Raw genomic sequence first — 14,501 nt, forward strand, 5'->3', positions numbered from 1 at the left:
TATTCAGGTGGCCCAGATAATTCACTAGAACTACATCTTCTGCAGTACCGTTAGGATTGTGGGGAAACTTTTAGTAGTTTTTACAAATGTCTTAAATGTATAGTGATACAGGGGCACACACTCTCTGACGCCAAGTGTCTCACCTTGTTTGCTGTTCATATACACCTCCACAAGGTTGAAGTTTTCAGTGTTTTCATCCTAGAGCACACACACACACACACACACACACACACACACACACACATACACACACACACACACACAGTGAAACTAAGTAACAGTGAAACCAAGAGTGTGAGAACAAACCAAATCCACTGGCTACATCTGTTTTTTACAACACCTACAGTTGAGCCACCCAGACCTCAGTCTTGTTCTCACGTCACCGAAATGTTACAACCAACTGCAACAACTTTTACAGGGGCAGCATTTTGCAGTGTAATACAATCCGTGTGTGTGTGTTGCGTTGGCGCCGATGTGGGCACACCGTGGCATGCTGTGCCATACGGTACCTGCTTGTCCAGCTGTCTTAGCACTTCTTTGATGGACCAGTCCACGGTGCTCTCCTTGCCAACTGTGATGGAGCCGTAGGCCGCGCCATGTCTGGGGGAGAAAAAAAAACAAACATGAAAACACAACAACTCCTTCGAGAAGCGGCGCCTCTGAAATTGTTCCATCAACTGGAGAGCCTAAATAGAATTCAGTTCAGCAAATCAATAAATACAGAGTTCTCATTTCCTCTCTTGTTCTTTCAGAGGTCTGAGCGTGACATTTCAGTGTGTCATTTCGAGCTGTTTAATGTTCATGGACTAAATGGCCTCATGCCACTGGAAATTATTGTATTAGGAATGCCTCCCTTGCCTCCCAGGCTTCGGACCACCAAGAGAAGAAAGTTGTTGTTGTTTCACTTTTGGAGTGTTATTGCGTTAGGGTTATTGCTGCCGCATTAGGTCATTAACTGGTAGCCTGGCTCGGCTGAAGCACTTGATTTAACTGGTCCCTCCTGTCCAGTTGCCATGAGGGCATAGAAAGATGTCATTCATTGCCTGGCTGGCTTTCATATGCGTCAGTGTGGGGTCCGTCCAAGCGAGTGTGGTGTAATTCAAAGTGACTCATAAAATCTCAGCAGAAACTCTTCTGTCATAATGTAACGTCATGACTTCAAGCTAAACATAAACACTATGAATGAAAAAAAAGGGATACAGTGGGACACATGTAGGTAGCCTTGCGTTTTTATTACTGTGACAAAACCTTCCTACCACTCTATAATTGGAGTTATTTCTTTAATATGCCATCCATCAATACTCTGTGAATTTTATTGGCAATGATAAACTAGACGATGGGGATTCATTTAGCGGCCGCATTCTTCCCATCCCGACGCACTCTCTGTGCCGTTGCCTTGGCACCAGGATCCACTGGTAAACGATCAAGGCAATGTGACTACATCTCCTTGGCGACGGGGCCCCACAACCGCAATCATGGCATCAATCAGGCCAAGTGTGTGTTTGACGGCTTTTATACACTGGCTCAGGAAGCCAGTGGCAGGGACTGTAAACACTTTGACCAACTGAGGCTCTACATCAGGCAGTAATGTCTCTCTGTTGGGCCCGCGGCATTTGGAAAGCTACGGTTTGTTTGGAAAAACCAGAAGTACCCGTTTAAAGCAGTTAAAATGTTGGGCCTTTTTGGAAGCACCCGCCGAGCCGCGCCACCCTTGAAGTACACTGAAGTGGAGTGTTGCCTTCGTTTGGAACTTATTTGGAGATTGCACAGTTGGGGAGATTTACTGTTTCACATTTGGGTGTTTGGATTGAAAATGCCCTTCCTTCATCTTCAGCTTTATTGAACACATGCTCAACACAGCTTGTGCATTCAAACAGTCTCAAGCTCACATTTACCACACAAAGCCGATGGTGCCAACCCCCAACCCTCCTCACCCCCTTTAATGTGACATACTTGAGCCAGTCGGCGTAGATCTTCAAAACCTCCGAGTCACGCGGTTTGGCCCGGAGCAGCCAGGCATCTGGAGCGTTGTCCTTAAAGACGGACTTGTCGTCAGGGGTGCCGTTGCGGTTGATGATGTCGTCGGTGAGGAGCGCTGGCGGTTGGCCCTGCACCTGCAGCTCGTAGTCCTGGGGCTCGTCTGGCAAGTAGAAGGCCCTCAGGGCGGCCTCCTGCACACAAACACGACCAAATGAGTGGACTGAGGATAAGTCATCCTCCCCCCACCCCCCTCCAAACTGAAGTATCATTCATCGCAGTTCCACATAGTAAGAAGCACTGAGACGTGTTCTGCAAACATTTTGTTGTTGAATGTTTTGTCTGTGGTGGATGTGGATACTTGTAGGACACTAAATAAGCTAGTGTTACAAGGGAAAAATGACAAAGCTCTCACCACCACTTCCTCATTCTTGATAATCCTTGGAATGGACACCGAGCGAAATTGGTTGCGCTTCACTGCGTCATCGCCATCAAAAACCTTCAGCGTCTGCTTCCCTGCGAAAAAAAATAAACACTTTACTTCTGAGAAAAATGTCAGCAGTGTGTCGCCATCCACAGCTTTGTGTTAGCAATTTCGCAAGTTTGCGTTGAAGTGTGTGCTAAGCAGCATTTTTGTCCATCAGTGTGAATGTGTCAGCAGCAACAGTAACCTGTGTCCTGTGAGGCTTGGTTGTCTTTAGCTGCCACAGGAGTCAGGGAGTCAACGTCGTCCAGATTATCTGAGAAAGAGCACCACATCAAAGCCCTTGTAATAACTGCAATCAATGTATCAATTAATTAAACCCTCGAGTCGTATAAAAAAAACTGCTTCGTAACCTTGCCTCTCTATACTGCTGTCAACAAAAATGATTTATTGTTACACCAGGTTCTATTGCTCGTAGCTTGACTATTCTCTCCCTTGTACGTCGCTTTGGACAAAAGTGTCTGCTAAATGACTAAATGTAAATGTCAACAGAGTTCCACTGTCAGCCTGAGAAATATCAATCAGCTACAAGCTGCAGCTAGATGACGGGAGAAAAGATGAGACCTTGACCAAACACCCCCCAGGGGTCACTGAGAAAGTTAATCCATGGCTGAGCCGACTTCTTACAGCGAGGATTCAGCATTGCTCATGCAGCCGTGATCTGTGATCTGCTATCTGCCCTGCCCTGAATGTCTGCAGTAAGACATGAAGCATCTTAGATCTGAACTTAATCTCCATCGCTCTGTTTCTCTATCTCCCTCTCTCTCTCTCTCCTTGCTTCTTCTGTCCCTGTCCTCTCCCCTTTCTGTACCATTCTTCATCCCTTTTTTCTCTCAGTCAACACTGTGCTCTCCCTCCCCCCGCCCCAACCCCAACCCTCCCCCAGAGCTGGCTTACCAAGCTCACACTGGGAGTCCTCACAGATGCGGAAGAGGTGCATTTTGCTGAAGTTCCGCGAGCAGATGCGCACGCATCCCGGGTGAAGTATCATGTTGTGGAGCCTCCCCATGCTGCACTCGGGCCGCACCGTTATGTAACAGGACGCGTGAGCCTGCGAAGAAAAAGCAAAAAAAAAACGCGAAGGCCCGGATTAACAATGCCGTTCTCCCTGCTGCAGCCACGGTTAGACGCGCCACCATCCATCCGGATAACTGTCATGACCAAGGACGCTAAAAACAAAAAAAGAAAACAGTACGTCCCAAAAACTATGCTTTGGTGCACTGAGCCCCTTAAGAGATGAAAAACTTCGCTGACAGAATGCAGTTGGGAACTTGGCGCACGTAAACCAGTAGCTCCCTCTGCCTTACGTCTCATTAATGGTCTCGCAACTGGGGCAATGCATCACTCACAGTTCTTCTGTGGCACACATTAGGATATTATCCCTCAATTAAGATAAGTGCTGTGAGACTTTATGACACTGACTGGTTGAGGAGCAGGGCATTGGGTATATGCAGAGGGGCAGGGTGGTGGGCTTAACTGCGGAAAAAAGGGGGGAGGGGGCTTTGGATGGACTCACTCGTGGGGAAGAGAGCACAGCTCTGAGATTAATAAAATATGCATGAAACCGCTCGACAGGAGAGGCTTCAACCATGTACAATACTTCTGGGGCATCACCAACATCAATGTAATTGTGCCCTGGTTTTGACAGTGCCGTTTACCGTTTGGCGGTTTGCCGTTACCACACAGCTTGGCACACGTTGTTGCCACGACAAGAACGGCCAGGAGAGCCTGGCGGCAGCGAATGTGAGAAAACAACTTTCCATGATTTTGTCAGTTTCTAGAAAGAAGTGATAAAAGCCATTGGTTGTCTCAAGCAGAACTAGCACTTCAATGTTCCCATGCAGCTAATTCACTTCAGATCCTCATACTTTGACATGGACTGATTACAATTGTCTTGACATCATGGTGATTAAAATGTGACCCTTCCCTGAAAAGAGTCCAGCCTAGATGGCTAATTTTTCATACTGATGAACAACATGAACTTAAATACATCCATTAGAACTTTGTAAACAGGGAATCAGCATTGGTTTCTGATCTAATGATCTGTTGTGAAGGGTTCATCATAAAAAATATTAGAGACATGGTGGAAAATGTAATATTAGCCTTGTTTCTTTGACCTTTCAAAGTTAGCTGGCAGATTTGTGAATATCACAAATCCCTCCTACCCAAACAACATTTTTAGCCTTTTTCTTCTATTTGGTATTAGCATTTCAGAACACACGGGCTGCCACTCCACAGACGAGAGGAAAGGGAGTTAGCAATAGCTTACCGTGAGTCCACACCACTCGCACCGCATGCCTGACAGCGCGTCCGAGGAGCCACAGGTGCGCCTGCATACCTCACAGCGCGCCCCCGACGCCATGTTGCCCTCTCGCCAGTGGTGGTGGTGCTTCGTATCCTGGCATCAAAGACACAACAGGGATGGTACATTAGCCAAAACACCTTTGGGCTCTTTCCAGCCCAAAACACATTTTTACAGCTGATAGAAATACAGTTGATAGACAGTGGTGCTATGCTGGGATCACAGGCTCCATTCACAGAAAGCATGTGTAGATAAACATATAGACATTGTTGTGGCTGATTGCTCTGTTTCTTTTCTATCAGAAGACTGGAGACTGGTTGTAGAAATCTGGAGTTTTATTGTAATCAATAAGCTACAATAAGGAGATGGTTCATGGATTAGCTCGATCTCGTCGTACGAACGTTCTGCATGCTGTTTTAAGGCCTTCAACTTGTGGGGTGGTGCCCTATCTGGCTGTTTGCCAAAACCAATCACACTCATCTATTCCCTTTTCCTTAACTCCCCTAATTACCCCTATATGTGCGTGTTTCCTTAGACTATTTTCTGAGGCCACCTGTGACCTCTAGTGTGTATATGTGGGAGTCCTAAGAACCTCTGACCCCTTCTCCGCCTGGTGTGGATATTTTGGGGCTCCTTGAGACCCTCTGACCATTTCCTTATCTGGTGTTATTTGGTGCCTGTGTCGTGTTCTATTTCTGCGTCTTGTCTGCTTTTCCTAAAGTGAGACTTTTGTACTGATAAACTAATCCATGTTCATCTTAACATAAAAATATCCCACATAATACATAAACGTATAGATATACAGTATTAGACTGCATAGAAGAAAAGCATTTTAATTGTATGGTATGGCCGGCCTTCATGCCGGTGGGTTAAGGTCACAAAAGGGAGTAATATAACTGACTGAAGGAAATTCGTAGATTGCACACCACACACTCACATAGTCCTGAGTGCCATCCTGGTGGCAGAGGCGGCAGTCACTGCAGCTGAAAGGAGCACAGTCGCTGTGGACATGCAGCTCACACACTGAAATAGACAGACAGACAGACACACACACACACACACACACACACACACACACAAATGTCAAGTCAGGACAAGTGCTTTGCATCTACAACACTGCCACAGAGTAACCCAATCCCAAACGAAAGCCATTTGAATGCATACAGTTATAAAAGAAATGACACCAAGATAAAAAAGAGAACAGAGGGAAACTACCTCCTATTGTTCCAGACCCCTTTTTTGGTACATGATTATATCTTTATGCACACTTTGGTTAGATACAGTATGCAAAAGGAAACATTATTGCGGTCATAAAAATAGCTTTGTTGAGGAGCACTGCAATGCAAATCTACGCGTCCAAGCTTCACTAGCTTGTGTGGGATACAGCTGGCCCCGGATATTTTGTCTGTGCTTTGTACATTCTGTGTGTGGATGTGTTTAGCCTGTTAGTGTCTGTTTGTGTGTGTGTGTGTGTGTGTGTGTGTGTGTGTGTGTGTGTGTGTGTCTGTTTGTGTGTGTTGCCAGTGCTTTTCTTTGCCCCTGAATCAACGCTCTGTTCTTAGAATTCAGCCCCCTAGAAAAGGCCATCCTCCATTACCATGGCAACCGCAGTTTTCCATCAAACAGGAGAGGCTGGTGCTGACAAATGAGCAATAACAGAAAAAAGGAGAGAAAGAGAGGGGAGAGAGAGAGAGAGAGAAAAAAGAGAGAGAGAAAAACACCGCTGAGAGGATTAAAGGAGAAATGCTGGGAGCGAAGCGGCACAGAGGGACGTTCTATGGACGCAGAATGGGAACTTGGCTTGTTGGATCAGATCCCCGCCAGGCCGTGGAACAGAAAGACGGCAGAGGAGCCTAAAGGCTCTCAGCTTAAAACTCCCCCTTTCCCCTCCTCTCAATCCCACTCCTTCCAATTACATAACCCCAGCAAAGCCCAAGCTTATTTCTTCCAGTAGAACTACCTGCTCCACGCTACAGCCATTCCACATTGTAAATCAATCAGTAATTCAATCTGAACATACTTGTTCCTAACAGTGGTAGTGGCAGTAACAACAGCTGTATTAGCAGTATTGTCTTTAGCGTCAATCCTTGTGGTGGGAGCTCTTGACCCATTCGCATTGGAGCATAGGGACAAGCTTGTGCCCAGCTCAAAAACAGTCCCCCCTCCTTCGAAAGTTCGAACTCATGATGTCCCCAAAGACTCTCCCCCATTGTAACACTATGCCGCCTCTAAACTTCGTATTGTTATGTTTCTGCATGATCCAGATATGCAGAAGTGGAGGGTGGGGCAAGAATGGACTGCCACTTCTCTGCCATGTTTATGTCTGGTGCTTCCAGATACCCTAGTGCTGCACTTAACACAAATGCCATTAGAGTTCGTTTGGCAAATGGGGGGGGGGGGGAAGATAACTGAACCTGAATAAGAGTGCTGTTACGGGCATTAGAGCCCGTCTGTATAAGTGGGATTTGTATCAGGACACCCAGCAGGGTGTACCAACAAGTAGGGATGAAGGAGGCATTTTACAAAGATGCTGGACTGTTCTATTCACGGGTGTGGTTGCTGTTGATGAGGAGTTGGACGAGGCCAGAGCACTGGGGAAGAAGTGGGGAAGAAACTAAAGCCAGACTCACCTTCACAGCGCAATGCACTGCTGCCCTCCAAATGCTTACGGCACACACAGCAGAAACGCCTCTTCTGACCAGCCGGACCAAAGCAATGGGCCACTGGCACCTGCAAAAAGAGGGAGAGGGAGAGAGAGCGAGAGAGAGAGAGAGAGAGAGAGAGAGAAAGAATGAGGACAGACATCAAGGTTTCGTGGAAAGATTCCCTCTAATTCTTTCAGGATGAGACTGAACCATAATGAAGCCGAGCGTTGCGGCAAGAACGAAGGAGTCACCGTGACCACGGCGGCGGCGCGTCAGAACACATCACTGCCCTTCACACTCGCGTAGCGTAATGTGAGCGGAGAGGAATGTGATGGAGGCTCCTTGGCATGCAACGCCGTTCTCGCTCGGTGCCCTGGACGCAGCACTCAGAGACACTGCAGGCGGAGGGGAAAACATGAGCAGAGAGAATCCTCCAGTCAACCCTGTCGCTGGCTCCACTTCACTGAGCACAGTCAGCAAGCACACATCCCTTAGTGAATCAATCACACAATGTGTACACAGACAGTGTGACAAACAGCAATGCAAAACCAGCCCCAGACAATAGGAGTAGACTGGGAATAAACCTTGAATGCTAATGCTAGCTGACTAACTCAGTATGTAACAGTGATGTTTGCTACTTTAGGTTAAGCGTCTCTGCCATCATGGTGGGACCAGGCTGGGTGGTTTTCTACACAGAAGCCTCCATCTGATGGACAAACGGCATATGGAGGTGGAGGCGGTAGTGGGCAGGTTGGTTGGCTAGACACTTTCCCAGAGGCTGAGGGATAGCAGCACCAGCCAGCTACTCCTCTCCTCTCCACTCCACTCCCTCATGCTACCACCGTGCAGCTCTCACACCACGGTTTTGGCACGGCACGCTGTGATGCCACTGACCTTGAGAGAGAGAGAGAGAGAGAGAGAGATTTCCGCAGTTGTGCCAAACTCTCCGGGAAAGATGCCCCGTGCAATCCCGCCGGCGCTGCCAGCCTCACAACTGAGTCAATAGACTGTGAAGGTTTTTCCAAAGATTTAGAGGTGTTTACGGAGTTCATCAGAAATGGTGCTGACAGCAGTGAAGCACAGGGTTTTAAAAAAAACAACGAAGCTCGGCTTGTAAGAGGAAAATGCGCAGGGAAAGGGTAATAATGAATTCGTATTAACTTATCAGCACAGGAATACCCTTAAAGTGTGTGGCTCAAATCTAATCATGCCAAATGTGGACGGCAACTTGCAAAGGCCAAAAAACCTCAACAGCTCAATGGTTTATTATGTTGTAGTTGACCTGCATGAACACCACTGCAGTATAGCTTTGTCTTCCAGAAGGCCCTAAAATACCTTCGTGGACTTGGAAGGGGGGAGGGGGGGGGGGGGGCTTTATATTGCCTGAGGGGGTGAGCGCCGTGCCGTTCCCTCTTCCCGTCAGCGCATCTGAATGGTAGGAAAGCAGCATGAGATGCCCATCACTTCCTTCCTCTCTGGGGAAGGCTGGAGGATGAGCCTGGGGTGAGGGGCTGGGGCTGGTCTTTAAATAACCCCCCCTCCAGATCCCCATCCGGCTCCTGTGGCCCGGCCTGTCAGGTCAGGGTAAGCTACTGGTCTAAATGGTTAAGTTACGACTGACAACACCAGGGGACACGTACTATGTTTTTCCTTTCGTTTTTTTTTTTTCAGGAAGTAAACCTTTAAAAGTTGTTGGCATGTGTATGAACCAGAAGGATGTTGTTGTTGTTGCTATTTTAATTAGAGGCTACAGTCTTAATTACAGTCTGAATGACTCCAAAGTAACCTCTTGCACTCTATAACTGCCTTATAGAGGACCAGCCAGTTATCTAGGTATATCACAGTAGGGATATGAGAGCTTGTTTCCTATGAGCCACTTATATTAGCAATTCTCATTTCCAATCGACCGTCTGACACTAGGCACTTCTCCATCGTGAAACAATACATGACTCATGGGGCTCCGCCATGATGAAACCCGAGAGGATATCTGTGCTCTCGCTCTCGCTCTCGCTCCCTCGTGTTCCGGGGAGCTAAAAGCTCCGAGAGAAAGCCGTCTTCAACTCAGGACCGGGTTGGCTGTGACTGGGTGTGTATGTGTAAATCATTTGTATGAGCGAGATATAGACAGAGGAAGAGAAAGAGAGTGTGTGTGAGAAAAGGAGAGAGATTGGCACCCCCCCCCCCCAACCCCAATCTCCCTGTGGAGTTACTGTAATTCACACAGGCAGACGCAATGACGCACCGCAGTCATTTACAGACAATCATAGTTAATATGAGAGAGAGAGAGAGCGAGAGAGAGAGAGAGACTGAGTCTGTGTGTGTGTTTGATTGTGCAACCAGGCGAAAGTGATTTTAACGAGTGTGTCCACTGAATCACTGGACCTACGGATGCTGTGCTGATGACTTAAGTGTACAGACGGCCCACACAATAATGTCTAAAGATGGCTGAATGTGTGTGTGCCTGTGTGCGTGTGTGCGTGTGTGTAATGGTTTGTCCTCTCTTATGCATGCAAATGTAGCATGCCATTTGACTGCCCAACTAATTTGATTATATCTATACAACGCAATCTCTGAGAAGCGACTGCCTCATGAAAACTCAACAACCAAACCGCCTCTGACTACAGGTGCCCTTCGGCGGTTCTTTCTTAGAGGGAAGAGACACACACCGGGGCCTTTGTTATTATCAGTGTGACAGCCCTGGAGGAGGGGGTGTGTGTGTGTCAGTCACAGTGGGAACACAGGCACTGAACAACAGGCCAGGACACCTGCGATCCTCCTTCAGCAAACTAGGGAGCAGGTGATGAACACACACACACACACACACACACACACACACACACACACACACACACACACACACACACACACACACACACACACACACACACACACACACACACACACACACACACACACACACACACACACACACACACACACAATCACTCAGGCCCTGACATGCTGGGAAGGAGACTCTGTCTTGTGCCTTGTCACAGGTGTGTGTGTGTGTGTGTGTGTGTGTGCTTTCATATTTGCATTTGCATCTTAACTAAAGGAACAATACCAGAATATATGCCCTCAGAGACATGCATACAGGTGATCTAAAATCTCTAGCCACCTCAGATCAAATGGTTCAGACAAGGTGTACGAGCAGCCGTTAACTTACATATAATTACAGAGCGGTGTACTCTACCATCTGTTCATGTCTGATATGTAATATATGTGTAATTAACAAAAAATGTGTAATTTGCAAAATCCTGAACAAACACATCAGTTTCCAGCACTTTTCAAAAATGTACAAACATCCCCTGTGCTGTGTGTCAAAACAAAAGCCTTCATCCCGATGGTTTCCACGGCAGCTGTATCTCTGGTGACCACGCTCCCTGCTCTCCGAGCCAGGGCGACCTTGAGCAGCAGCAGCCTGTTCCACCCTCTCGCGGCCAACCACTTCCTGTCCAAAGCGGGGACACTTCCTGGTTGGCTGCTGTTCTCCCAGGAGACTTCCTACTGCAGACTGCAGAGCATCCTACAGGATGTGACCTCATTTCCTCCTCCCTCTGATCCTGCAGGTACCGTGCTCCTGTTAATAGCTTCCTCAGACGCACCATGGAACTGAAGCGTTCTCAAGAGGAGGATGGAGAGGTGCCACAAATAGATGCATGTTTAAAGAACGGTGTGGGACAAAATTCACTTCAGTCAGCAATGATTTTTCATTTTGATTTTGTAAAACAAACCTGTGATTTTGTTAAATATTTGTGATTATTGCAATTATTATTGTGAAGTGAAGTTCAGAGATTTTCCTTAATTCACACAGTGAATAAAAGTTCATGGTACGCCAACCTGTGCGAGCTATCTGAAGAAAGGTGTGTGACCGATAAGAAATGTTCAAAGGTTAATAGATCACTCAGGCCCTGACGTGCTGTGGAGAGAAGGAGAGAAGCCGTGTACTTCACCATTCTGTGCACAAGTGCACTGCTTTTGAAACAGTAGTTCATATGTTCTGCTCTTCAAACTCCTCTTGAAGTATGACTAACATTGGGCTATGTAAAGTGCAGTTCTCCACAGGACGTCCCATTTTTCTAAGCTTCAGCCTAACTGTCAGTTTGGTCCCGGTTCTCCTCCCCCACCCCCGCTCTGAGAGATTCCCCATGTGTGGCTTAATAAGCTGTACACACACAGACAGCGGCTCGCTCTGCCCCAGAGTCATACCAGAGCTGTTCCAGGGTCAGCTCCTGGGTCGTCCTTGGCCTCCCCTCTGGCTTTGGGGAGGCGAGGTGTGGTGTGGTGTGGTGTGGTGTGGTGTGGTGTGGTGTGGTGTGGTGTGGTGGGCTGGGGGTCCAGGGGCGGTTGGCGAAGGGGCCGTGATTACGCTCGTTAAGCTCTTCACCCTCCTTCAAGGCCCACTCTGCCTGTGGCTGTGGTGCTGTCGACTCAGCCAGAGCCCCGCAAAAGGAGAACACTCGACAAAAAACATCACCGCCAAACAGCATCTACATACATACAGTGGGCTATGGCCTGAGCCATCATGCAGGGGAGTCCCACAGGTTCCCTTGGAGCTCTAATTAGGAGCCTGGCTAGGGTGCCAGGGGTACCTCCTTGGACCCCATTAAGTGCTCAAATCAAGTCTCCCGCCCGCAGGACAGCAGGCAACAACAGCACGGTGCTTCCCTGATGAGGAGAACACTCCATTCCTGAGGCTGCGATGGATAGGCATTTATTAGTAGGCTGTGTGCGCGCCGCCCCTTCAAAGGCAGCAATGCTGGCAGGCACTGGAGTGCACCTTAATGCAACAATTATGCGCAAGAGAAAGACTCATCCAAACATACACCCATTACACACAAACACACACACAAACACACACACACACACACACACACACACACACACTACAGTTGTGTGCAGATATAACGATGTATGGCATGAGTTAATCTCATAACTGAGGTCCTTCTCAGAAACTGGAGCACAGGGCAGTTTGGGAACAGAGCAGACTCTTCTTCAGACACATCTCCTGCTGCCAGGGCATCACATCGATCCAATGAAGCCATGAGCTAATGGACGGCAATTTTGTGAAACTAAGGAAAGCAGACGAGCTGCCAATCCTGTCAGCGTCAGCCAATTATGAGCTTAGACTCGCATTTATAGGGTATTCATGCTAAGCTAGGCTAGCCGTCATTAACCTAAGAGAACAGAGGCATTTCAAATTCCTTTGCAAAATTCCCCATTTCTCCGAAGACAAAGCACCAACATGATGGTACCACTCATCTTCGTATCATGTTATACTTTAACACATTTGTGTAGGAGACTAGACAAGCCCTTGGATGTTTGTGTGATGGACAAAACTGGACATCCTGAAAAACAACGGTCAGGAACGGAAGGTGCCTTTACTTACCCGCACCAGTGTGGGAGTCATGCAGGAACACACCGTCCTCACGTGCTTCAGGCACTTCTCATGGGACATGAAGTTACACACTGAGGCGAGGACAGGGGGAGGAAGAGAGGGGATGAGGGGAGACAAACAAACAAGGGTGGATTGTCAGTGTAACATGCTAACATCAAGAGGGATGTACACTTACGCAGATGCAGGAAATATAAGCGCTTTTGAAAATACTGATCCACATCCCGGATCTGGTAACAGACCATTGTGATGCCATTCTCCTATGCCCTTTTAAATTTTGACGTAGATTGGCTCTAACAGTCCTGACATATTGCTTTCCAAATAATGTGCCATTTTCACAAGCATGGGAGCCTGCTTTTGGTTTGGTGAAAAGAAGCACATTCATTTCACATTCATATTATACAGCCTTAAGTACAATGGTCATGTATGAGAAGCAGGCAAATATTTGATTGTTCCAGTTAATGTTAGTCAGCTGTGTTCCTTCAGCTTTAGTTCCACACGACTCTCCCATACCTTCTTTCTATAGAAGACAAAACCGTTGGCAACAGACAGATAAAGTAGCTTAGTATCATACAGGATGAGACGAAACTATAATTGAGGCATTTTTTTTTTCGTGTGGTTCCAACTGCCGGCACTTGACAGTTGGAAATCCCTTCGTAAAGGACCCCAACACACTGTGCAGCGCTACAGCAAGTTTTCTTACAAGACTTAGAAAAAGAAACCATGTCATTTCCTGTTATAAACATTTTCAATTGTTTCCTCTGTGCCTAGTATAGCTCTGCTCATTCCCACAGAGTCCACGCAGCAGATTGATGGAGATATGGATAGACGATTGTCATCGTGCCGCAGACTTTTTGGCACTCTTCCACGACTATTAATATGCATTGACTGAAGCAGAGCGGCAGCGCCTGTGTCTATGGTTTCATCTATTTACAGACCCTGGCGAAAGGGCACGGGAGGATTATGGCAAGGGCCACCGGCGTCACCTGCGGACCATCAAAAAAAAACAAAAAAAAAAACACCAGAACTCGTGGCCAAACACCCCGCGCGGCGAACAGATACAAACTCCCAGCGAGCTTTGACGCTCGGCGGTGACGAGTCTGCGGGTTTTGCATCCTGAAGTGGGCCAGGAAGCGAGGTTCAGCCCAGGTCACGCGACTCTGGGACCCAGGCCTGCTTAAGATGCTGCCAACAAACAGTGTGGGTCTGGCTGGATGTAATATCCTGTAGACTAACCGCAGAGCCTGTTTATTTGTTTAGGCTTTGTTGTTGTTGTTGTTTGCTGGCTTTCTGGAAGGTTATTGACATTGTGTGTGACATATTCTTCACTTCTACAATGGCGAATAGAACTCACTGCCAGGGCCTGGTTCACAAAACGTATTAGCTGCACATCCAATCAATAGTGCAGGTCATTCACACACAAAGCCCAAAGCAACCCCCACCCCCCCTCGCACCCCCCAGGGTGAACCAGGTGTTCCAAAAGGCCTTTTACTACGAGCTACCAGAGAGGGCGGTAGCCTTGTTTATCTTCAACTGATGTAGATGTAGAGCCGCTCACATCTTCTCCCCTACGCCGCGTGGAACCGCGCCGCCTGCCTGGTTCCATTGGATGATCTGTTGCCATGCCGACCACAAAGAGTCAATCACGACTTCACTGCCGCAGATTGTGCAACAGTGGCTTTGTATCTCTCTCTATCC

At 47.6% G+C, this 14,501-nt stretch overlaps 1 protein-coding gene across 2 annotated transcripts in view; it reads right to left on the reverse strand.

The window, feature by feature from the left end:
• The window catches only part of LOC105911428 (diacylglycerol kinase theta), a 29,092-nt gene that overhangs the window by 10,142 nt on the left and 4,449 nt on the right, over positions 1-14,501 (reverse strand). For both annotated transcript variants that reach the window (XM_031587124.2, XM_031587125.2), the window contains exons 2-11: positions 12,798-12,877; positions 7,394-7,493; positions 5,701-5,786; positions 4,731-4,859; positions 3,359-3,512; positions 2,649-2,717; positions 2,393-2,493; positions 1,954-2,171; positions 510-600; positions 144-198 (exon numbers count right to left, since the gene is read on the reverse strand). In XM_031587124.2, coding sequence (XP_031442984.1) covers positions 144-198; positions 510-600; positions 1,954-2,171; positions 2,393-2,493; positions 2,649-2,717; positions 3,359-3,512; positions 4,731-4,859; positions 5,701-5,786; positions 7,394-7,493; positions 12,798-12,877 — 1,083 coding nt within the window. The remainder of the gene's footprint in view (positions 1-143; positions 199-509; positions 601-1,953; positions 2,172-2,392; positions 2,494-2,648; positions 2,718-3,358; positions 3,513-4,730; positions 4,860-5,700; positions 5,787-7,393; positions 7,494-12,797; positions 12,878-14,501) is intronic.

This window comes from Clupea harengus, chromosome 20, assembly GCF_900700415.2.
Source record: "Clupea harengus chromosome 20, Ch_v2.0.2, whole genome shotgun sequence".
In the NCBI taxonomy this organism is placed as follows: domain Eukaryota; kingdom Metazoa; phylum Chordata; class Actinopteri; order Clupeiformes; family Clupeidae; genus Clupea; species Clupea harengus.